The following is a 25,498-nucleotide window of genomic DNA, read 5'->3' as shown; positions in this document are numbered from 1 at the left end:
TTTGTGTTAATATATTTTATTTTCAGAATATACATTTGTTTGCATGTTCTTCAAGATTTAATAAATAATGTTATTCTACAATAATTTGATATAATTATAAGTTGTATAATATTGACAGACATGTAAATAATAATAATAATAATAATAATAATAATAATAATAATAATAATAAATAAATAAATAAATACATGTACCTCTATTTTGTAAATATTTTTGACATGTCTGGAATATATTAATGAAAAAAATGAACCACTCAAACTAGCAATTAAAGTTGGAATTTTTTTTATATGGTATATAAAAGCATAGTAGATGTGAAAATATTCAACGTTCAACATTTTTAAACAAACACCATGAACAATGGAAACATTTTCAAAAGTAAAAAAAAAATCCACGGATTGACAGTATTTATTTTAAAGCTGTCGTGGACTATCATTTTGTTTAATCCAAAGTTGTTGTTGTTTTTTTTTTTTTAAATGTCACCTCCAAAGAGATGACACGCACACACACGCACACACACAGGGCAACACTTGCGCGACGCTCCCTCAGTGCGGGGCGGTTTCAAGGAGACCCGAACTGGGCGTTTCTGAGCTGCCGCTCGGAAAAAGAAAGAAAAAAACAAAGTTGCGCTCTCCGACGAGTGGACGTCTCACACGACGAGGGCCGCGCCGGGAACCCACACCCACGCAAATCCGCCGCGTTTCCGCCGACTTTTCAGCAACTTTGACGCCGGGCTTACTTTTTTTTTCTTTAGGGACCGCGGTGAAATTCGTCGCCTCCAAGGAGAAGGGAAGCGTCGCTGCAGCGCGACGCCGATCCCTTTAAGCGGAAAAAAAGGGGAAGCCTTGAAACCTCCATGTTTGTATCTTGAAATTGCGAGCGGAGTCGAGCACCATATTGAATCAAAGTTGCCAACTCCTTTAACTCCTTTTACCAAATGTTTTCCAACTCCCAGGAGCGGATCGGGGGCTCAGATGGACGCGTGAACGAGTGGAGAAAGTGTTGCGATGTTTCCTGGAGCGCCTCGGCTCGGTTCACCTTCACGGTAAACTCGGTTTGAGCAATCCCAGCGCAGAAATCCACAAACTTTTTTTTTTTTTTTTTTTTCCTGCAAACACAAAAAGTGTGTGTGTCAGCACGCGCTCTGGACCAGACCTGGATGTGATGGACAATCCGTCCTCTATAATCACACAAGTCAGCCGGGATGAAGAAGGGGGGAAAGCTTCAGCGGAGAGGGGTGAGTCTCTTCATTTTCTACTTTAAAAAAAACAAACATAAAAAGAAAGTTAAACTTTTTTTACTGCACGGGAGTCACGGATCAGTCGGCGATCACGCGCGCGCGCGCGCGCGCGCCAGGGCCGATCCGGCTGATCAAACCGCACAAGTTTCGAGGAAAATGCGTTAAAAAGCGAAGCGCCACAGAAGTTGTCAGTTTAGTGGGACGAAGCGCGCGGCCGCGGCCCTCTTTCTGGCTCGAGGCGAACGTCGAGGAAATGACGTGACTTGTTTTGGCTTTGACACATTCGGACGTGCACGTTTTTTAAACATTTTTTTTTTCAATCCTGTGGCTGAAAACTTCACTTTGTGCGTATAAACACATGGATTTGTGGGTCTGACGCGCGCACACACGCATTCACGCCCACGCAGACGCGCGCGCGCACGCAGAAGTTACTGAGTAATCAGGTGAGCTGTCATGAAGGTCCACAGTTTACAAACAGCTGACCCTGTTTAGACTCAATATTATGACTTTTTGTTTGTTTTTCACTGGAGATAGTTGTACAACGAAGACTTTGTTTGGTTCCGACACATTTTTACTGTATCTATTTACTCCGAAAAGGGGAAAAAAATATCTATGTAATACTGTGAACAGTTCTTAACTTTTTGGTCTCAATATAATTTTTTCTTATGCCATTTCTAAAATAACTTCTTTGACAGTCTTGGCTCTTTATTTATTTATATATTTATTCATTTATTTTGTTTTTGTACTGCATAGTTTAAAAAACGTTTTTTGCCACATTATTTTTTTTAATAATTTTTTTTCATAACACATTTCCACAATGATCTTAGGGTTACTGTATATGTTTATTTTATTTTATTTTTAATTTTTTTTTGCTTCAATCGATTATGAAAACTACCTTTTGCTTCATCTATATGTATTTTTCAAAATATTTTCTTCGCCACACATTTGTAAAAAAAATGCCTGTTTTTGGTCACAACATTGTTATTTTAATTTTTGTATTTTATTTATATATTCATTTATTCCTTTCATTCATAAAAAAAATATTTTTTGTCACAGTTTTTTTTTCATTACACATCATTTCAACCATGACTATATATATGTTAATTTTTTTTTGCTTCAAACAGTTACAAAAACCACCTTCTGCTTTGTCTATATGTATTTTTGAAAACATTTCTTGCCATGCATATTTCTGAAAAATGCATGTTTTTGGTCACAACATTATTTTAATTTTTGTTTTTTGTTTATCTGTGAATAGTTAAAAATGGCAACTTTTTCGTAAACAGTTTTTAAACCACAAATAGGTTTTAAAACTGACTTCTCTTCTTCATTTATTGTTTTAAGAATTTGTTCCCCCCAGTACAAATACCTCTAAAACTTGCATTTCTCTTTTGGTCACACTATTATTTATTTATTTATTTATTTATTTATTTATTTATTTATTTATTTATTTATTGTTTTTTTTCATAACTGCAAATGACTCTAAAATCCCCTTTTTGGTCATAATTAAATGTTTTGTTTATACTGAAAATAGCCTAAAAATAACACTTTATTGTCATTTTTTAAAGGCAAACAGGAATCCCATTTCAGTGAAAACACCAAACTTTCATTATCAGACCAGTCTGTTTTTTATTTTTATTTGTTTAATAAGTCATTTAATGTCAGAAACCCACAGGACTCGCCGTTCTGTATCTCTGCTTTTACCATGTCTTAATTTCTCTCTACTGTTTTTTATGGAGGGACCTTAAAAGTCACATGAAAGTCTCGCAGCTGTTTCAGATCCTCGTGAACAGAACAATCTCTGCTCCTTCCAGGCTGCCTTCGCTTTCATTTGTAGCTCTGAGTCAATTTCAGTAACTGAAATAAAATTATTCATTTCTGATTCTCTCCAGGACGAGACCGGACGTGTTTGTTTGAGCTCAATCGGCAGAATTCTAACATGGTTTTTTTTTTTTTTAAGTTTTCTCATAATTAAATCATGTGAAAATATTTATATCAGTTTGCCCGATGAGCTGAACCAACACTCATGCTGCTTTTGATGCTTTAAATATCTTTGATAAAATAAACATATGCTGAAGACTATAAGGTTACTCATAAAACAACTTTTTATTTTACACCTGGCCACCAGTACTTTGGCTCCCTCTAGCGGCGCAGATGTGTAGCGTCCTCGATTATAGTACGAGCCCATTTTGGAGAATACAATTTCTGGAAAAAAAACATTGTCCTATATTAGGGCAAATATGGTATAATGACGGTCGACAAAACTACACAGTACAGAAGGTTCTACTGAGCATGTGCAGTAGCAGCGTTTCAGAGAAGTTACACTTTCCTCTGTTTCCATGGAGACAGAGGGTTTTCATAAAGTTGTGCTTTTTTCCCAGTTTCCTGGGAGACGGAGGATTCCCTGAAAACGGAGCATTTCCAAAAAGTAGTGTTTTCTTCTGTTTTGATGGAGACGGAACATTTTCAAAAAGTTGCTTCCCTCCGTTTACATGAAGACGAGGAATTTTCAAGAAGTTGCATTTTCCACAGGGATGGAGTTCTAGTGTTTTTATAACGTTGCGTCTTCCCGTGTTTCCATTTAGATGGCATCTGAGCATTTTCAAAAAGTTGCGTTTAGCCCCCATTTTTCACATTGAAGTCAGAGTATTTATAAAAAAAATTGTTTTTAATGCACTTCCAAGAAGTTGGAGTTTTTCAAAGTTTCATTTTTCCACTTTTGTTTCCAAAAAGCTCCACCATCTGAGCTATTTTTCTAAAGTTGCACTTTCACTCGCTCCAAGCTCCGTCGCTAAGTAAACACAAACCTAAAACACTGTGGAAGTTGTGCGCTTTTAGTTGAAAAACTTTGCGTAAACGTGGCAAAAGAACAACACTGATCTGAAGCAGCAGTCGTCGGAAGCACGGTGATGCTGGTGTCAAATTACCGGCTTCCAGCGTTCTAAAGGAGGCAGTGTGACGGTTTCCTCCGTCTGTTTCCTCTTCCTGTTTTGGCCCGAGTGGCGGTGGGGGGGACGGGGGGAGTGAAAGACGGACAACATAGGACGAGTGTTGGTAACACGGTCAGAGGGGGGCGCTGTGGACACAGGAGAATGTTTTTGGACTTTGGATCAGAAGGATGATCATTTCTCCTCATAGTTGTGCAGCTGCTCACAAACCCTCGTAATGAACCTAATAGCTTGTGGAGAACGCTGCTTTAGGAGCATTTATGTTTTTATGACTGAATAGTCAGGATAGACCGACGCATCGGGCTGATGTTTGAGTTTTTTTACTTATATCGGCATCCTTGTTCTTACGCATGTTGTTTTTTTTTTTTTGGTTTTTCTAATTGATGTTTTACAGTGGCAGACAGGTGCAAACGAAATGCAAACACAGGAATGATGTAAAAACCCCAAAAACTCACAAAAACATTAAACACATGCAAGAAAAAAAAGCTGCAATCACAGAAACGATGCAGAGGCAGACTTGCAAAATCACAAAACAAGTGCAAACGAAAAACGCTGCAAATTCAATCCACTGCGGAAGAAACCAGACACGAAGAAGGAGGAAGAAATTTCACACAGACATCATATATATGATAGATATGTCTGTGAAATCGCGCGTCGTCTTCTTCTTCTGTCTGCTTTTATCCTATTTATGACTATTTAATTTTTATTTGTTACCTTAAATAATTCCAAGAAGACATTGTTTGTGCATGTTATTCTTAATTATTTTTTTATTTTTTTATGTGCATATTTTGGGAAAAGTAGATTGTTTTTGTGTCACACAGTTTATCTTTCTGTTCCAGTCAAACAGAATCAAGCAGTAAGTTCTCTCTGAATTCCTCTTGAATCGAAATGCTCCTGTTGGGTCATCAGGTGTGTTTTTTGAGTCGATCTTTTTTTGAGGTGAGAAACCTGCGAGCCTCCGTCGTCCTGTGTCTCCTTCAGGTGCCGTGGTTATTTTGAAAGCCCTACGGGAAGCGGGCGGAGCTTCTTCCCTCCAGAGGTGAAGAAAAACCGGTCCGTCCTGAATGGAGGCGAAGCGAGTCGTGTTGTGTGGCCACAGGGTCTGAAACATGGCGGCGTGCTGCTTTGAACCTGTTTACAGAGCGACGCCTCGGTAATTACGGGACAAAGAGAAAGATCCGACACCAAATAAACTAAAATAACAGTGAACGCAGCAGTTAAGAAAAGTCTGACAAGAAGTGCATTCTTTGTTTATTTTATTACGGATTAAGACACTCTAGTAAGAAATGCTTCAGATTATGGATTGAAAAAATGAAAAACATGATGTAAATCTAAACATGAAATCCTTAATGTGATTAATCGTGATTAAGAAATTAGGTTTTTGGGTTATTTATGGAATTTTCAAGGTCCTGGTCTTGACTCGGCCTCAGGGCCCTTAAACGGCTGCTTGTCCTGACAGTTCACATTTCACTTCTTACAAAGTTGAGCAGGTAGTGAGAACTGAGCAGGTCTTGGTGTTTTTGTGTTCTGGTCCTGGTCTTGATTGGGTCTCGAATCCTTAGTCTTGGTCTCGAGATTTTATGATCTTTGTCTTGACTCGGTTCTTTGAACGTTAAAGTAATGTTTAGATCTTGTCATGGTCTTGGGATTCTCTAGTCTTGGACTTGCCTTGAATTTGGGATGCTCAGGTCTCGGACATGTCTTGGATTTGGGGTGCTCTAGTCTTGTACTGGTCTTGGGATGCTCTAGTCTTGGACTTGTCATAGTTTTGGGATGCTCTAGTCTTGGACTTGTTGTGGTTTTGGGATGCCCTAGTCTTGGACTTGTCTTGGTTTCGGGATTCTCAGGTCTTGGACTTGTCATGGCCTTGGGATGACTAGCCTTGGGCTGCTCTCGTCTTGGTCTTTCTTGCCCCCATCTTCCTCAGTGAGGGTTTAAAGTTCTAGGGGTTGATTGGTACAGATAGTTTGACATATTTGATCTCTTACACATATTTTTGCCCCCCCTCCTCTGCAGGATCGTCCCCCTCTCTGTCGTCCAAGAAGCCCCGGAGCGGAGGCCTCTTCTCCAGCCTGTTCTGCTGCCTGTGCCGGGACCAGCAGGCCGAACCACAGCCGGTCAACAACAACGCACCTCTCTTAGTGGAGGAGAACGGGACCATCTCCAAGGTGAGTTCAGACGGATTTTGATATGGGCGGAACGATCCAACGTGTCCAAAACCTGAACGTCCTTCTTTTTTAAGATACAGGTGAAACCACTTCTGCCTCCAGTCAAGTCGAAAGACTCCGGAAAGATCTGCGTGGTGATTGATCTGGACGAGACGTTAGTTCACAGTTCCTTCAAGGTGAGGATTGCGGAGATGTGCGACGGGAAAGGTTCATGCGTCGGCCTCTTTTGATTAAAATCTGCGTCTTCACTTCCCTTCCAGCCTGTGAACAATGCAGATTTCATCATTCCTGTGGAAATAGATGGAACAGTACACCAGGTAACACTCCTGCTCGACCGTTTCTTTGCTGACAGATTTGACGGCGCACCTCGGGCCCGGGCCTAATTCAAGTAATCCAGGATAGGTTTGTTCAGACAAGCACAGCCTATTCCGGATGACTTGGTTCAGGAACGCTGCCCTCAGCGACGGAGGACGGGGAACATCAGTCTTACCTCCAAGTGTCGAATATGGTTTGAAGTGTGTGTTAGCACGCAGCCAGCCTTGTGGAGACTTGTTGTGCGGAGCTCAGACGGCGCTGTGCGTTCCAGGTGTACGTCCTGAAGCGACCGCACGTCGACGAGTTCCTCAAGAGGATGGGGGAGCTGTTTGAGTGCGTCCTCTTCACTGCCAGTTTAGCTAAGGTGACATTGCCCGTTAACGTGACGCCACACCCAAAACATCATTTAAATGGAGCCTCAGTGAATCCAATCTTCTCATCCATAGTATGCGGATCCTGTCTCTGATCTCCTGGATAAGTGGGGGGCGTTCCGCAGCCGCCTGTTCCGGGAGTCCTGCGTCTTCCACCGGGGGAACTACGTGAAGGACCTGAGCCGCCTGGGCCGCGACCTCAACAAGGTCATCATCGTGGACAACTCGCCCGCCTCCTACGTCTTCCACCCCGACAATGCGGTGAGGAGAAAGAGTGTAGTGCTTCAAGTAGGGATGCACCGATGACCGAGGATGGGTTCAACTTTTGAGTTCTAACCTTTAGATTGTCGTTGATACCGAGTACTTCATCAATCCCATAAAGTCTAATTTGTACTCCAGAAGATACTTGAAGGATACGCATTTCCAAAAACCACTTTCGCACAGCCTCTATGTCAATAATACGCACAATTCCGCCACAATAGTAGGTCCCAGAATACGACTGTCAACAGTGGCATCGCTGGTGTGAGAGTCCAGAATCTCTTTAGCTTATAGCATGTAGCATGTAGCATCGCTGGTGTAAGAGTCCAGAATCTCTTTAGCTTGTAGCATGTAGCATTGCTGGTGTGAGTCCAAATCTCTTTAGCTTGTAGCATGTAGCATTGCTGGTGTAAGAGTCCAGAATCTCTTTAGCTTGTAGCATGTAGCATCACTGGTGTGCGTGTCCAGAATCTCTTTAGCTTGTAGCTTCTAGCATGTAGCATCATTGGTGTATGTGAGCCCCAAAACCCTTTAGCATGTAGCGTTGCTGTTGTGTGACACCCGACACCGTTCGCTTGTAGCTCGTAGCCTTGCTGTTGTGTGAGCCTTGAAACTCTCTGGTATCTAGCAGGTAGCATCGCTAGTGATACGATATATGAAACCCTTGAGCAAGTAGCATATAGCATGGCTGGTGTGTGAGCCCTCTACCAATGCGCCCTGTAGTGTCTGACTCAGTACCAACATCGGTGCGTCTCTCGTTTCTTGATAATTATGAGACACCGGTCGGTTCTGACGGTTCCGTTGACGCCGCGTGTCGCCGCCCTCCAGGTTCCCGTGGCCTCGTGGTTCGACGACATGCACGACACCGAGCTGCGGGACCTCATCCCCTTCTTCGAGAGGCTGAGCAAGGTGGACAACGTCTACACGGTCCTCAAGCACCAGTCCACCAGCAGCTAACGGCGCCCCCCCTCCCGCCGGCAGACCGAACAAAGCCCGCCCATACTCCCTCCTCGATGTACCTTCCTTCCTCCTTCCAGAACTGCCAACGAAGCGAACACACGAAAGGATGAACGAATGAATGTTGGAGCGCCCCCCTCGGCGCCGCTGTCCGGGAGACTCGACGTTTAGACTCCAGACTCGTGGAGAGGTTTCACCGACGGTAAGGCGGCGTACGCCTGCCGCAGGTAGAGATCTCTCTGCCACACTCATCTGAGGTGTTTATGGTCCATGAGACCAGTGTTGGGGGTAAATCTGAAGAAAAAAACGTACGGGATCTGTGGGGGTCAGTGACTGATCAAGACAGGAACAATCTTTCTGGATTCATTTTAAACAGATTTAATATACAAAAGATAAGAAAAGTTTCTTTTTTTGTTGAAATTGACATTCACATCCATAATGTGCACCCTTAAAATGAGCAACGCGTTCAGAAGTTCTGAAATGAACAAAAAGTTCAGTTAAAAGCTCAAAAATGAGCAAAATGCTTCAATTAAATGTTAAAAGTTGATCAGATGTTTCAATTAAAAGCTCCAAAATGAACAAATGGTTCAAATGAAAGCTGTAAAATTAGCAAATGATTCAAACAGAAACTGTAAAATTGAGCAAATGCTTCAATTGAAAGCTCTAAAATGAACAAACGGTTCAAATAAAAGCTGCAAAATTAGCAAATGGTTCAAATAAAACCTCTTAGATTGAGCAAATAGTTCAAATAAAAGCTCAAAATTGAACAAATGGTTCAAATAAAAGTTCTAAATGAACAAATGGTTCAAATGAAAGCTCTTATATTCAACAAATAGTTCAATTAAAATGTCTGAAATGAGCAAACGGTTCAAATAAAGCTCAAAATTGAACAAATGGTTCAGTTAATAGCTCCAAAATGAACAAATGGTTCAAATGAAAGCTGTAAAATTAGCAAATGATTCAAACAGAAACTGTAAAATTGAGCAAATGCTTCAATTGAAAGCTCTAAAATGAACAAACGGTTCAAATAAAAGCTGCAAAATTAGCAAATGGTTCAAATAAAACCTCTTAGATTGAGCAAATAGTTCAAATAAAAGCTCAAAATTGAACAAATGGTTCAAATAAAAGTTCTAAATGAACAAATGGTTCAAATGAAAGCTCTTATATTCAACAAATAGTTCAATTAAAATGTCTGAAATGAGCAAACGGTTCAAATAAAGCTCAAAATTGAACAAATGGTTCAGTTAATAGCTCCAAAATTAGCAAATGGTTCAATTAAATGCTCAAAATTGAACAAATGGTTCAATTCATAGCTGTAAAATCTGCTCAAATATTTTTTCTCACTGACTCGAATAAACAAATGATTGGCACTTTACCAGTTCTGTACGCAGTCTTTGGTTACACGCAGTGGGTTTGTAGATTTCAGCACATACTTTATACAAAGTCTCAATGATTCTGGGTTGTTATTTGGGTGTTTTTGCTTTTTTTTTTTTTTTTTTTTTTGGTATTTAAGTTCCATTTTTGACAAGAGACATATGGTTGAATCCAACAACGACAAGCCTTAATGAAGCTGCCAAGTGAAGATGACACTAACGGAAGAATACCGGACGTAGGAAGAGCGACTGTGAAGCCTTACCCACAATCCCCTGCCTGGGATTCCTCACTGCCTTGAAAGACTTCCGAGTCCGAGTCCTTTCTCTCCCCGCCAAGCGGTACACAGGCTGGAATTCACCACTGCCAGTAGAAAATTTCCCGTTGAAGACTGATAAAGGGTGGATTTTTTTTTTCCCCCCATTTTTTCCAAATCCGCTGTGGTTTCGCCGCGTTCACACGACGTCTCTGTCGGTTCTAAAACTACCGAGTCCAGAACAGTCCTGACCCTCAAGGTGAATGTTATTATTATCCAGCTACTGGGGGAAGTTATGTTTCCCCCACCCCCCCGTTTCCATGGAGACGGAGTCGGCGTATTTTCAAAAGGTGCAGTTTCCACGGACCGTGTTGAAAAGTTGCATTTTCTCCCATTTCGGTGAAGATGGGAGTCGCTCGTTTTTAAAAAGTTGATTTTGCCCGTTTCCGTGGAGACATGTTTTGAACATTTTTCTAAAGATGTATTTTCACCCGTTTCCATGGAGACAGATTTTGAACGTTTTCAAAACTTTTGCGCTTCCACCCGTTTCCACGAAGACAGATTTGGAGTGTTTTCCAAAAGTTGCATTTTTACCCATTTCTACCAGACACATTTGGTGTGCTTTTAAAAAGTTGCTCTTTGCCCCCATGAACACGGAGTCGGAGTGATGTCGAAAAGTGGCATGTTCCCTTTCCCATGGAAAAAGATTTTAAACATTATTAAAATGTTACATTTTCACCCGTTTCCATGGGAACAGATTTTGAGCGTTATCAAAATGTTTCATTTTCACCCGTTTGCATGGGAACAGATTTTGAACATTATCAAAATGTTGCATCTTCACCTGTTTCCATGAAGACAGATTTTGAGCAGTTTTTTTTTTTGAAAACTGGCGTTTTCCCACCTATTTCCACAGAGACGGAATGTTTTTCAAAAGTTGCATTTTCAGTGGATTAGAGCGCCGTTGTCGTGTAAACGGGGCCTGCTTCCCCCACCAATCCCCCTACCCCCCACCCATTGCTTCGACAATACCCGCCCGACGAATGAACGACAGATTCGACTGAAAGCCTGGACCGCATTTTCTTTTCCACGTTTTAACAAGTCAATCAGATCTATTTTTTTTTCTCGTTTTCTTTTCTAGATATTTTACTGATTTTTTTCCGTGTTTTCCACATTGCTGTTTTTCCATGCCAGGTCGTTTACCTCATGTACATTAGGTAGAGCAGAGACACCAGCACTAAACGGATTTTGGAAAAAATGTTATACGGAAGCCATCATCGCGAGTATTTATAGGAACATTCAGTCATTTAGCATTTACGACAAGTATTGTGTCACCGTGGGGGGGAGGGGGGCCGTTCACTGATACTGTACTTCTTACACATTCAGTAGATTTGTATATGTTGTTTTGCACAGTAATAAAAGCAAGCAAATTCTCATTAATATATGGAATATTCATGTTACTGTAATCATGATTCAATAGATGTAACCTAATTTTTTTTGTTTTGTTTTGTTCCTTTATCATACCAAATTATGTATGAACTGTATGTAATAATGTCATTTTTCCCCCCCCATAAATGTTAATGAAAAATGATCCACGTTCTGGTTTCTTGGATATTTCTTAGAAAATTAGGTTTATTCTGTTAAAAGTGACATAATTGAGCAAATAATGATGCTTATTTTCTAATTGTTATTATTATGATCATTATCAGTTATTAGGTTTGTTCTTGTAGTACACCAGTTTGTCCACATGGGTGCGCCATAACATTGTGAATGTTTCTAGAGGAAGCCTGTTAGGATAAAATAGACCTAGTTGGGAAATTAAATTTTGTCATTCATTGTTTTTGACCACTTAAAAATGACTACTTGTGAATTACTGACAAGTTAGGAGCACAGATTGCAAGAAAATTAATTTAAAAAATTTATTTTGAAAAGGATGGGACTTCCTACTTCACCAATTGAATCATTTGCTAAACTAGCAGGTGGGATCCTCGGAGAAATGATATTCTTTCACACTGGGATGCACTCTGGAAAATTCTCATTTGTTCCCTGAAATGCTCTGTGAAATCTCCAGTTTGTGTAGCTGGAAAACTTCCATAAGTTTCCCCCTTTTTTTAGTTGGATAATTTCCAGAATTTGTCATTTTTGTCTGAGAGTGCTTCCCAAAATTCTCGATTTTCCACAGCTGGAATTATCAAAAAAAAAAATCCTGTTTGTACAGTGGAACACTGTCTAAAAATTTCTCACTTTTGTAGTTGCATGATTTTGAAAACTTTCCATATTTGCAATTGAGTGTTTTTGAAACTTCCCATTTGTGCCGTTGGGATTCTAAGCAAAATTTCCTAATTTCATTGCTTGATGCGTTCTTTTTTGTGAAATGGAAATGGAACGCTCTCTTAAACTTGTCACTTTCATCCCAAAATTTCAACTTCGACTGCTTGGATTTGAGCAAGATTTCCAAGTTTCAACATGGATGTGTCCAAAAAAAAAAACAAAAAGAAAAACAAAAAAAAAAACACTTTACCGCTTTTGTGTTGGGAAGCTTCTCCAAAATTTCCAATTTCCCGATAAGAACGTTCTCTAACTTTTCACACTTCTGAAGTTGTATGATTTGCAGCTTTTCTGTTTTTTGTAGAGTTATGGTTCCCACTTTTGGAATGCAACACTCTCCAAGATTTTCCTACTTTTATTCTGAAATGCTTCCCAAAACATCAGACTTCATAATCCTTCCCAAATCTTCCCACTCCCAAAAGGCAATGCTCTTCAAAATGTCCCTCCTTTGTAGCGAGATCGTTTGTAAAATTTCCCATTTTTGGAGTGGAATCCCTCCAAAACTTGCCATGTTTGTTTTTGGGATTATCAGCAATTTTCCCACTTTTCCTTTTATGAAGAAATGCTCTCCAAATTTGGTTCAAACACTGTGGAATGCATCAAAAAGAATTCCAATGAAATGCTCTGGAATGCTTCAGTCTTAAATTTCCCTCCTCCCAATTTTCACGAACACACTACCAACAGCACATTGAACCATTTACAGCAAAAACATATATTTTCAAACATATCAAATTAATTATCAAGCTTGATTTGATTAATTTTTATTTTTGCATTTTTTGCACCAATAAGTCAACAATACAAGAACGTACAGTCAACTGAACTAGATAAATAAATATATCCTACACTGTAAAAAAAAAAAAAAAAAATGAAGGAAAATGTTCAGTGTGCCTCATCCTGGGATTTCTCGTCAGTTTTCCGCTCTTTCACTTCTGGGTGACGGTCAGTGTGGCGCTGCTCTTGGCCTTGCCCATGGTGAACCTGACCGTCCCACTCATGCCGGGGCTGGTGTCCCTCAGGGTGAGTCTGTGGACCGTCCCGTGGTCCTCCAGGCGGACGGCGGGCCCCGGGACGAGGCTCTCTCCGTTCAGCATCCAGATGGGCGGTTTGTTGATGGCCACGGACACCTCGCACTGGAAGGTCGCCGCCTCCGACTCCATCACCTCCACGTCCTCCAGGTCCTTGACCATCACCAGTGCCTGGGCTGCAGGAAGGAAAGGCAAGGTGCCGTTTAGACAAGAGTTCGATTCAAAGAAGAGTGTTAAAGCCAACGATTTACCTTCCACCAGCAGTTTGGCCTCTGATGTATGCTCCCCGACCTCGATCCGGTACGTACCCTCGTCCTCCACACACACCTGCTGGATCACCAGCTTGTGGGAGCAGCCGTCGACTGATAGCTCCACCCGATCGGAGGAGACCAGCTCCCGTTTGCCTTTGTACCAGGTGGCGGCGCAGTGAGGAGAGGAGACGGTGCATTCCAGGATCACCCGGTGCTTTTCCAGGGCTGTCCGGTCCCGAAGGGGCTTCACGATGGAAACTGGGAGCTCTGCGTGGAGAAAATTTGACATCTTACGTTTTGAAGGTGTTCAGGTGATGACCAGGTAAAGAGACTGTTCTCACCTTCCACCTCCAGGTAGGCTGTCGACTCGACATCCCGGGACACAAAGCGGATTTCTCCAGCATCCTCAGCTTTGACGTTACACATCAGCAGGAAGTGTTTGGTCCCTGGAAGAGGAGAAGGATATTTGGAGACACTTGTAAGATCTAAGAAAAGTCGCTACTTGTGGAAGAAGTTGACTACATTTTGCCCTGTAGTTCTATATCTGTCCACCAGAGGCACTCACACATTACTAGACTGGGATACATTTCTCCTGATTAATTCCATATGGTTGTCCAGTTCTCGCTGACTTGCTGTCCCTAATGAGTCTTCACTTCTCACCTTCAGTGCGGATCTTGACGGTGCTGCTGGCTCGGATCTTGTGGCCGTCCTTGTACCACTCCCCGGTCACGTCCTCCAGAGAAACCTCGCACATGAAGACGGCGTTTTGGTCCTCCTGGATGTAAAGATCCTCCAGGTCCTGCACGATCTCCAGCTCATGCTCTGAAAGGTAATTGAAGAAATTGAGGAATGCCAAGAAAAGTCGGAACCCATTTGCTAAAAAAGTCAAGATCATAGCAATGCTAATCAGTTATACAATGCTAAAAAAAAAATAGACCCTAAAAACTAGCAAGACTAGCAAGACTGGACTCTAAAAATAGTTTTCTAGGTTTTGATGAGTTACCATAGACATCCAGTGAACACGACGTCTTGATTTCCCCTGCGTCACACGTGTAGGAGCCCGAATCAGTGCGAGCGCACTGCAGGATCTGACAGAACCGCTTCCGACCCATGGAGTAGATCCGGCAGTTCTTCCCCGGTTTCAGCTCCGTCTCATTCTGAGCCACAAGAGGGAGAAAAAGAAAAACAGGTACTATTCTTATTATTTCCACTAAAACCGCGACTTTCTTTGCACATTGGAAAAGAATCAATAGCCTTTCCAGTAGCTTTGAGCATCACTGTCATGTAAACGTAACCACAATATACTACAAAAGTTTTCTATTTTCTAGTGCTGTCAGTTTTAATCGCGATTAATCCATTGAGGTCTGCCAATTGGGTCAAAGAAAAGAACTAGAGGATAATAGTCTTTTTCCTGACATTGGGACTGATTAAAAAGGATTAGATTCTTCATTGCGATTAATCTCAACTTTAAAAAAGTTAACTGTTGACAGCTCTCCATGAATTAATCCCGATTAATTGCGATCAATGTGATTAAAACTGACAGCACTACTAAAAAATGTTGTGAAACATGGCCTCAGCTTTTCTGTTTTACCTTGAACCATCTGACTTCGACATTTTGTCTGGAGAATTCACACTCCAGAGTGGCGGGGAGTTCCTCCTCCACTCGTACGTCCTCCAGCGGTTTCAGAATGGACACCGGCGTCTCTGCCAGTCACAAACATCCATGTCATCAATGTGTTGTGATTCGGCGGTAGCCGGCGAGATGTGTCGGTATTTACCTTTGACCGTGAGTCTTGCCGTGGTGCGCACCCCTTCGGCCGAGAAGGCGATGGTTCCCGTGTCCTCCATCGTGAGGTTGGACAGGGTGAGGCCGTGCATTCGTCCGTTGGTGCTCACCCGCCACTGGTTGTTGGGTTTCACTCGGATGCCATCTTTTTGCCAAACGCCCTCCACGTCAGTGTGGGAGAGCTCCACCTCGAAGGAGGCCGTCTCCCGTTCGAAGGTTTCCTGATCTGTCAGGCCTCTTTTGATGGAGATTTTACGGGCTGATGATGAAATCGAGTGAAAGGATTGTTTTGTAAAGACATCAGTACTGCAACACTATTCATCTTTGACACGATGGCTCCACTTCCAATGACCAGAAGTACTCAGAGATATAATGGTGTGTTTCAAGGACAAGTGAAGGTGTTTCAGATATAGACACGGTGCGGTTATTCACACTGGAAAAACAACACAGTCACCCAGTATGCTATTGTGTGGCTGTGTTTCAAAAACCTTTTCACACTTCAGGTCTAGCCCATCTATTCTTAGCACAGCTTTGCACTGCGACATACTGTGAAAACGCATACGATGTGCACCGTTACGTCAATCATATGGCAGTGACACACTGGTGCAAGAATAACTCCGTTGGCTGATCGTGTTGATTTCTTTTTTTCCAATGTGTATTTCGCCACTTACGTTCCACATTAAGTTTGACCTGCGTCCGGTCGTGCAGAGTCTCACAGCGGTAGGTCCCCCGGTCGGACAGCGTCAGGTTGCGGATGGTCAGACTACGTTTGCGGCCGTCCTGGCCCAGTGTGTGTCGGGGTCCGGACTGGATGACCACCCCCTGCCTCATCCACTGGACCTCTCCTGTCTCCAGGCTGATCTCCGTCTCCAAAGTGGCATCGTCAAACTCCTCTGCCATGACGGCATCCATCCTCTTTGTAAACATGATTTGAGCCTCTGCGGATAGTAATGACAAAAACTGTGTCCATCGATTGCCCACTGAGAAGTTGCCAGTTACTGATCTGACAAATGAACCTGTATCTTAATTCATCATATTACCTTGAACTTTGAGACTAGCTTTGCTTATTTTCCCCTCCGCTTCTGCCGTAATCCTCGAACAGTCCAACATCTGGCACTTTTTGATGACCAGTGTGTGGCACAAGCCGTTCTGGGTCGCCTGGAAACGATCCCCCAGCGTCACCGGCTCATTGTCCATGAGCCACACCAGCTGGACGTCATCGGGAGAAACCACGCACTTGAAGGTGGCGTCTTCTCCTTCCAGCACGGTCGTGTTGTGGAGCTCAGTGAGGAACTCCACCACTCGGGGCACTTAACAAACGGATGGAACTTAATAGGGTGCTACACAGTGTGAAAGGCATCTTTACAATCTGATTTCAAGCTTTACTTACTTTCCACTCTGAGTGTTGCGGCAGTTCGGTCGTCTCTTGACTCACAGGCGTACTCTCCGGCATCCTCTCTGGTCAAACGGTGGATGGTTAGACTCCGCTCGATTCCGTCCGCACGAATGGTAAACCTTCTGCTGGGAACGATTTCTGTGCCGTTCTTCAGCCATTGGACATCTGCTTTGGGCTTGCACACTTCACAGCGAATGGTTACCATGCTGTCAGCGTGGGCCACGGTGTCTCTGAGGGGGCTCACGAACTTTATCCTCATCTCTGAAATACAAATAAATGTTTATTGAGTTTTATCGGCAAAATTGTGGTTTCCTGAGAAGACTTTGGTAAAATGCTAGAAATTAACCTTTTACAAGTAAACTGAAGTGCATCTGGTCCGTGTTGAGATCACAGGTGTACTCTCCCGCATCAGAGCGTCTCAAGGGCTCGATGGTCAGAGTGCGTTTGTGACCTTCCATGAGTGCCCGGAAACGTTCCCCTTCGACGGGCGTCCAGTCTTTCAGCCACCGTACCACAGCACTTTCCTTGGTCACGTAGCTTGTCAGTGTTATGCTCTCTGCTTCATAACCAGTCATCACAATGTCTTCTTCCTTGTTCACAAATGCAACTGGAGCCTCTGATGGGAAGGGAAAGAGACACACATGTTGAGATGGCTTCATGATCTCACTTTTTATTCTGAATATTCCAACTGTCTTGAATTCCAACTACCTTGAATTCGGATCATGCTAACCATCTTGTCATCGACAGCGTCACAAACGTATTTTCCAGAATCTGAGGACTGCACACAGGAGATCGTAATTCTCCTCAGAGTCCCGGCGCTCTCTATGCTCGTTCGGTCATCACTGGTGAGCAGCTTGTCGTTGCAGTACCAGTGAACTTCAGCATTAGCACGGGACACCTCACAGGCCAGGATCAATTCATCTCCTGCCATCATCTCTTGGTAGTCGACGTCACCTGAATTCCCAACAATTTTCACCGGAGGCTCTGAGGGAAAATAATGAAAATGACAGATTTAGATTTATAGCTTGGAGAGAATTCTTTCAAAAATAAAATGGGAAAATTGGATTTTACCTTCCACTGTAACCTGAAAGCTTATGCTGTCATTCCCAACATCCAGAAAGTATTCTCCTGAGTCTTCCAGCTCAGCATTGAGGATGACCAATGATCGGAAAGCCCCTTCTTCCTCTTCGCAGAATCTTTCGCCCTCAACACGGCAGCAGTTCTTGTACCACTTGGCAGCAGCGTTGGCTCTGGAGAGCTCGCACTCGAGCACAATGTCATCGCAAATCAAGAATTTCAAATTTGTGTTGATCTCTGACTTCCTTAAGATTTTCACTGGTGGCTCTGAAAAATGGCAAAAATTCATATCAATTTGGAAAGTTGCTTTTTGGACTTAAAAAAACCCTCCTTCAAACCTCTCGCCTGCTTACCTGAAACTTTAACCACAAAGTCTATTTGATCATCAAAGGCATCGCAGGTGTATTTCCCTGAATCCTCTGGAGTGGGGGAATGGATGGTCAGACGTCGAATGAGCCCATCCTCTGTGATGGTTATGTTGCTGCTTTGCTCTAGTTCAGTGTCATTTAGGCACCACTTGACTTCTGCAGTCGGCCTGGACACCTCGATCTCCAGGACGATTGGTTTTCCGGCAACACTTTCCAGTTTGCCAGGTATATTTTCAGGACGAGTTAGTGTCACTGGAGGCTCTGAGGGAAGAGGAGATTTAAAAAAAACACTTTATCTTGTGCTTGTTTATCAAGACAATTAATGGTTTCTTTAAATTTTGGTTTGCTAACCTGTAACAGTGACCAGAAAGGCCACTGAGTCGTCCTCCGTGTCACATATATACTCCCCAGTGTCGTCAATCGTTGTCATGGGTATAATCAAGCGGCGTTTAGTCCCGTCGACCTCAAGGATCAGATTACAGCACTCCTCTACCTCTAAGTTGTCTTTGTACCATCGGACTGGAGCGTCTGCCTGTGAGATCTCACAACTGAGGTCAAGTCTCTCAGGAGCCAAATGCATCAGTTCCACTTCTGATTCACTGGGGGAAATGAATCGTACCGGTGGCTCTGGTCCAGGAGGAGAATATGTAAAATTACAACAATTTAATTGACAAAAAAAATCATTGGATGTGCGAACGAGGATGAACACTAAGGTCTCACCTTTAACAGTAAGCTGGAAAAAGACAGAGTCTCCATCGGCTTCGCAGACGTACTCTCCTCCATCCTCCCTCGAGCCGCAGAGGATGGTCAGCCTCCTGTAGGGACCCTCCGATATCAGCTGGACATTTCCACCCTCCTCCACCTGCTGGCCGTCTTTAGACCAGCGCACCTTCCCTCGAGAACGGGACAACTCGCACTGCAGATCGATCTGCTCGCCAATACTTCTCTCCATCACGACATCATCTTTTGGTTCCACAATGGTTACTGGTGGTTCTGTGGTAGATAAGAGATGAAATGTCTTCATAGGCATATGACCAGGTCCAGTTGACCTAACTCCACTGTTTCTAGAGGAATTTCTCTCAATGCGAATCCATTTGTATTTAAATAATACTTACACAAACAGAAGGCACAAAGGTCAGCGTACCTCTGACATTGACAGTGAACTCCATGCTGTTGTCTCCTGCCTTGCAAGTGTAAGTTCCAGCGTTGCAGGTTTCTGCTGAGCGGATGATTAGCCTCCTCATGGTTCCCTCCGCCTGCAGAGTGATGTTGTCACCGGGCTGGATCTCACATCCGTCCTTATACCTGAGATACAAGTGAGAAATGTCCTGACGTGTCTCCAAAAGTCAAGGACTGGCAAATGAAAATGGATTTGTTTTTTTGTCATCTTACCAAACAACTTCAGCATCTTCTCGAGACACATGGCAGAGCAACACCACGGGGTCCAGTTCCATGCTGCTTTTATGAAGTTCATCCTCTCGAACAGGACTGAACTCCACTGGAGGACCTGGAAGAAACAGGAAGTGGGTAAGGTTCAACAATGTCTAACAATCAATAAAGAAGTCAAAGGATTCTTCAAATGTCTTTTACCTGCGACATCTACATTGTATTTGATGACGTCTCCCGAAGTTTCACACGTATAAACCCCAGAGTGGCAATGCTCAGCAGAGTGGATCACTATTCTCCTCATGTTGCCTTCTGATTGGATGTTGAATCCCTCTCTTACATGTAGCTCTTCTCCATCCTTGAACCATGATACTTTAGCGGACGGGTGTGAGACCTCACAGTAAAGCACAATGGCGTCGCCTGTCTCCACCTTCTTGTTGCTGTCCAACTCTGACACAGGGTTGAACTTTATCACAGCAGCTGCAAGAAAATGAACACAAAAATAAGGGATTTTCCCATGAATGCTACTTTGCATATACAAAAAAAAAATTTTTACTTACGTTTAACCTTGAGCACAGCTGAATCCCGGACACCGTTGGCTATGAACGTGACCTCGGCTGTGTCCTCGGCTGTGTGGGTTTCTCGAATCACCAGCGAGTGCTTCGTTTGGGTGTGTTGTATCAAGTATCGTTCACCATTCTGCAACTGAGCACTGTTTAAAAACCATGTACCGACCATGTTGGCAGAGAGTTCGATGGCGAAGCGAGCCTCCTCTCCTTCCATGACCTCACAGCTTCGTAGGCGAGTGCAGATCTTGGGTCCAGGAACTAAAATAAAGATATATCAGTTAACAGACTACTTGATGAAACTTGAAGTAGACATAATTGTACTTTTGTTTTCACTCACCCAGATGAACAGCTTTGGGGAACTCCACATGACCGCTTCGCCCGTACTTGTTGATGCAGCAGACACGGAAGCGATAGTTTCCTTCACACGGTACGCTGTCACCGGTGACCTCCGCCGATGTGGCCGTTTCCGAGGTGAAACACTTCTGCCACTCCTGAGATCCCACTTCCTGCCTCTCCAGCACAAAGAAGGAGCGGGTGGAGGTCTGACTGTTGGGGGCTGGATCCCAAGTGAGTAGAGCGCTGTTGGGCCTGTCAACGTCCATTTTTACTCCCACGGGACAGATCGGGGGACAGTGTCGTGCGGCTTGAGGGCAGAGAGGCAATACTAGTTCAGAATTTGTCTCTTGAGGTTTCCTGAAAACATAAACTCTCAAAGACTCAACTCTGTAACCATCTCTTTCTTTTATATACCTTTGACTTTGAGGCGTGATGAAGTCTTCGATCGTCCCGTGACGAACGTCACCACTCCAGAGTCGTGATAGGCCACATTGACAAAGACCAGAATGTGAGTTTTACCAAAGGACTTCAGGATGGTTTGGTGCGTCTCGTGTAGCTTTAAGCCGTCTTTGAACCAGTGGACCTCCAGGTCGTCGTTATCCACCTCCACGCAGAATGCCGCGTTCTCACCCTCGAGGACTTCCAGTTTCCGGGGTAGTTTACGAACGATTGTACCTGAAATTTTAAGCTTAGCTTAGCATGATCAAAAAGGTGGATGGTGTTCTTCATTACAGGATACACTGACTAACATCAGTTTACCTTTAACCGACAGCTCAGCAATACTCTTTCCTCCATCGGGCATTTCACAGAGGTAGACACCGTCGTCGTCCATCCCCACATCTTGGATTGTGAGTCTCCGTTTGGTTCCTCTCTGCTCCATTCCGTATTTACTGCTGGGCATTAGCCTCTGGTCCTCCAAGTACCAGGCAGCGGGGACCGACTCATCGGGAACCTCACATTCCAGCACAGCGACATCCCTCTCCTTCACCTCTATGTCTTTTAACGGACGTCTGAACCGAACGGTCGGGCCTATAAAGCAAGTCAACGCAGTTAGCTGATCAGTACAGCTTCAAACATCTGTTACAAGTTTGCCACCAAGGCATCAAATGAAACGTAATGAAAGCTCTTCTTCCTCTGGCACTACTAAGTACCAAGAAAGCTGTGTTCATTCCCTAAATCTGTTCCATATTATCTGTCCATTAGTTGGTGGCATGTTGATCCCAACATGAAATTGACTCTCGTGGCAAAGGCAGCTGGAACGGTGAGGAACTGCACACATGAAACCACCATGTAAATCTGAGAATTATCCGACCATTACGAAAGGATTAGGATAAAGTAATCATCCACTTTAAAGGTGACGCCAGGCACTCGGTTCATGTATGCAATCCAATTAGAGTGCTGAAGAGCAGGTCGTTATCTCACCGTTTGTAAATGCGGCTCAAGATCTTCATCTTTGATTGATGTAGTTTGTTTTTGGTAAAACGAGCTCATATCGGAGGTACTGACTGCAAAGGGAATCACTTTGGAACTGAGAATAGATTATTACTTTTGCTGGAAAGCATCACCTACCTTTGACCGACAGGTGAACAGCACTCAGGGTGTTTCCAAGTGTGTTGGATGCCGCACATACGTACAGCCCTGTGTCCTGCACTTTGCTGTACAGGACCTTCAGCGTGTAGTAGCCCTCTCTGTCCTCAAATATCAAATGACGCCTGCCAGGCTCCAGGGGAACCCCGTCTTTCTTCCAGATGATCTCGGGTTTCGGCTTCCCTGTCACAAAGCAGCGAAACTTGGCGTGTTTTCCCTCTGCCACGGCGAATTTCTTGACTTTGGTTGAGTTGACAGATGGTTCCTCGGCGAGCCGGGACAGACTGAGCCGTCCCCGGTGTTTGGGTGACCACTGGCTGCTGGTGTGGCCACTCGAAGACCGTTTACTGTCCTCCCGCTCTGGCACAGGTTCCACAAGAAGGACTGCCCCGGCCAGGGCCTCACCGTGGCGGTTCACCGCCTTGCAGGTGTAGACGCCTTTGTCTGGCATGCGTGTCCTGTAGACCTTGAGTTGGAACCAGCCTCCATCCTGAATACCCACGCTGAAGTGTGAGCTCTCGAAGATGTCGTTCAGCTTCTTCCCATCCTTCTCCCAGGTCACCTCAGGCAAAGGCGTGCCCCAGATTTTACAGGAGAAGGCCGCGTCCTCTCCCCGATCCACTCGCAGAGACAAGGGCTTGATGAGGAATCGCGGTTTATCGTCAGTCGTCAGATCGTCCTCTAACTTCCACTTGCGTTCACCGCCCGTGACCTCCCCGTTTACCTTCCTGTCTCCTCCATTTTGCTCGTTGCTGTAGCCATTCATATGTTCTACCAGTTCTCCATTTTCCTTCGAAGGTTGCTTCACGCCGTTGACCTCTAATTGCCTCGGCTCCCCATTTTGAGCCAGGGCCTCCCCTTCCACTTTCAGAGAGGCTGCCGCGTAGGTTTCGCCAACGCTATTTCTAGCCTTGCAGATATACTGGCCCGCATCCTGCTCAGTCACTCCAGTAATGGTCAGCATGTAGGATTTTCCCTCCTCTGAGAGCTTGTAGCGTCCATCAGACAAAATCTGGATGCCTTTACGTTCCCAGATGACGTCCGGACGAGGGTCCCCACCGATTTGGCACCTCAGGGTTGCGTTGGTGCCGCACTGTGCCAGTACGGGGCGTGGATAGCCCAAAACACGAGGCGCACCACCAAATATATCCATGGCGATGACGAGTTTTGTCTGGCTGGTAATGAAGAAGCTTTCTTTCTTAGAAGTAACCTCTGATCTTCAATGAAGGAGCTGTAAAATGAAGAAAAACAAATTAATAATGACAAATTCCTCTTTCTAACAACCAGTGTTTGAATTCAAACACATGGATCATGGAGGTTGTTTTCCAAACCTGAACCGAACTAAATGCGTTTTTGTTTGTTCACTGAATTTGGTTTTCCAGCAAACCGAAACCACTCCTGGTTGTCTCCCAGCTGGTGCTGTAACTCATTGAAGAGTGTATTTATAAAGTAGTCTGTCCAAAAAAAGACGCTGGCTTCCATGTGCTGCATAGCACCCAAACTCTGGGATCAAACTAACCCACAAATACGTGAACATATGGAGCAGATATATCCAACAGTACCCATTATCTAAGACTGGATTCCTCATGTGGGAGACAGAGATCTTCTGTATTGATTTTGCTACCATCCAACCATGGCATTAGACATTTTCTGAAACTTACTCACCTCTCTCTTCAATGATTATCCTCTTTAAAGCATTCTCTACTTCAAGGATTTCATCAGGTAACTCGGACGTCCTTTGACTTTTCTCTACATTGGTCTTCTGGAGATCTCAGGTGTCGGTTTCTTGCTGGTCCTCGTATTTTGTCGGAGGTAAAGTTGGATACTCCATTCACTTCAGGTGGTTTGTACTCACAGATGCCATTCAGTGGTCGTGGACTGAAGGTTGAGGGGGCTTGTGCATCATTGTCCAACAGTTCAGGAGTTGGAAAGCAGGCTGTATGGAGGAGGAGGAAGAGGAGGAGGGGACGGCATTGACTTGCTTTCACAGCTGCTGCCACAGCAAGCCACCCCCTAAAAATACCACCGAGCTTCAATGACGGAGGGCCAGATAAAGTCAGGGCTCTCCATTCACTAAAGATAGAGAGAGGGGAGTGCGATGGATCACTCAGCTCAACAGATATCCTGAGCTCAACCTCAGGAGAGAAAGGACACGCCGCCTGCCGGAGCTCCTTGTTTCATGAGTCATGGCGGATTAGGAATACGATCAGATTACTGTCACAACAGCATGAGAAAATGGTTTATATTGAGCTGTGATCGAGAGAAGACAAACAGCATGACTTGTGTTGAATGTGATCAGATTTACCTTTTATCAAGCCATACTTCTAAACTTAAGCGTATTTTCTTCACAGCAATTGTCAGTTTAAACATATCCCACAATTATAAAATAATTACCTTGTAGTTATTGAGATATTTTTAAGTTTTGTAGTATTGCTCCCAATTGCATGAACTCCATTGGGTTGAACCTTTTCTTTTTGGGGTTTTTTTCTGGATTTATTTTGAAAAACTGTTCTTAAACATCTTCCAAATGAATTGGATGTACTTCTAAATATACTTACAATCATATTATCTAATGTATTTTTCAGTAAGTAACACATTTAATGAAATTTTGAACCAGAAATGCTCAAATTTAATTGATTTTGATCAGTTTTCAACCCCTTTTTCAAGAGATTTATTTGTATATTTAGCATGTAATGCCGTCTTTCTTTCCAGTACCTTTTGTGTAAATGTTTTTAACAGACTGAGTGGAGAAGTCACGCCACACCAGTTGGGTGGCCGGCATGCGTCTGGTTCCAGACGGTTCTTGGTGATATATTTGACACTGATAAGGAAAAGATTACCGGAGTGCTGGAAGCATTTCAGGTCATTACGATCTGGAAAGGGGGGAAATCGTCGCTGTCGGGCTGTTTGGAAACAGGCTTAATGTCACATTGGCATTTCAGACAGGATTTACGGCACTTCAAAAGTAAATGACCATCAAGGAGAAAGTTTGGTTTATTGATAATACTTGTGAGATGATCTGATGATTTTTGGAATTTATTTTACATGAAAAGAGCAAACAAAGAAAAAATATACACTAAAGACCACAAGAAAGGTCATTATGTGTTTGAAAGAAGTCGGAGAAAGGTAATATGAACAGGTACACAATGTCAAATAGCCATATTGTTATTTTACATACTTCTATTTTGTCACTCTAAACCTCTGATCTTCAAATTATTACTCATGATGACCTCTTGTGGTACAAACTGGTATTACAACTAGGCCTGTCAGAGTTAATCATTTTATTCGTGATTAATTAATGTAGGGATGACTAAAGATACTTTTTTTTAATGGGGATTAATCACAAAATTACACTTTTTTCAGTTTGAAAACTGTGTTTTTAACACAGACATTGTATTGATTTGGTCTACATGGTGCTTTCATTTTGAAATAACATCCAACATAAAAGGGAAAAAGGAAATGGTTTCTCTGTGTTTTATTCCCAATCAAGACGCACTGGTAACAAATCCGTGTC

General features: G+C 43.4%; 2 protein-coding genes across 4 annotated transcripts; one reads left to right on the top strand and one right to left on the bottom strand.

Annotated features, from left to right (window-relative positions):
* Positions 1–619: 619 nt before the first annotated feature.
* LOC115383964 (carboxy-terminal domain RNA polymerase II polypeptide A small phosphatase 1-like) lies at positions 620–11,466 on the top strand. 3 transcript variants are annotated; one of them, XM_030086195.1, is made up of 8 exons: positions 620–855; positions 953–1,234; positions 6,199–6,350; positions 6,425–6,526; positions 6,611–6,667; positions 6,937–7,029; positions 7,112–7,297; positions 8,123–11,466. In XM_030086195.1, exons 2-8 carry the CDS (start codon positions 1,162–1,164, stop codon positions 8,249–8,251), a joined length of 792 nt encoding a protein of 263 aa, XP_029942055.1. In that variant the 5' UTR covers positions 620–855; positions 953–1,161; the 3' UTR covers positions 8,252–11,466. The 3 variants fall into 3 exon arrangements, with proteins under 3 accessions (XP_029942055.1, XP_029942056.1, XP_029942054.1); XM_030086196.1 differs by having other exon boundaries at positions 620–1,234; positions 6,431–6,526; XM_030086194.1 differs by having other exon boundaries at positions 620–1,234.
* Positions 11,467–12,978: 1,512 nt separating this feature from the next.
* Positions 12,979–23,759, bottom strand: obsl1a (obscurin like cytoskeletal adaptor 1a). Its single transcript, XM_030086190.1, has 25 exons — positions 23,650–23,759; positions 21,967–23,215; positions 21,157–21,426; positions 20,812–21,072; positions 20,399–20,704; positions 20,053–20,319; positions 19,697–19,972; positions 19,499–19,613; positions 19,251–19,411; positions 18,827–19,099; positions 18,458–18,733; positions 18,092–18,367; positions 17,733–18,005; positions 17,370–17,645; positions 17,008–17,277; positions 16,656–16,922; positions 16,306–16,575; positions 15,937–16,203; positions 15,258–15,524; positions 15,071–15,183; positions 14,483–14,636; positions 14,140–14,301; positions 13,821–13,925; positions 13,480–13,746; positions 12,979–13,404 (listed from the first exon to the last, which is right to left on the bottom strand). The coding sequence occupies exons 2-25, from the start codon at positions 23,135–23,137 to the stop codon at positions 13,127–13,129; spliced, it is 6,621 nt and encodes a 2,206-aa protein (XP_029942050.1). The 5' UTR covers positions 23,138–23,215; positions 23,650–23,759; the 3' UTR covers positions 12,979–13,126.
* Positions 23,760–25,498: the final 1,739 nt, after the last annotated feature.

Source organism: Salarias fasciatus (assembly GCF_902148845.1).
Source record: "Salarias fasciatus chromosome 23 unlocalized genomic scaffold, fSalaFa1.1 super_scaffold_20, whole genome shotgun sequence".
NCBI classification, from domain to species: domain Eukaryota; kingdom Metazoa; phylum Chordata; class Actinopteri; order Blenniiformes; family Blenniidae; genus Salarias; species Salarias fasciatus.
Note: the sequence above shows the minus strand (reverse complement) of the source record. Positions and strands in the feature narration are given on the sequence as shown.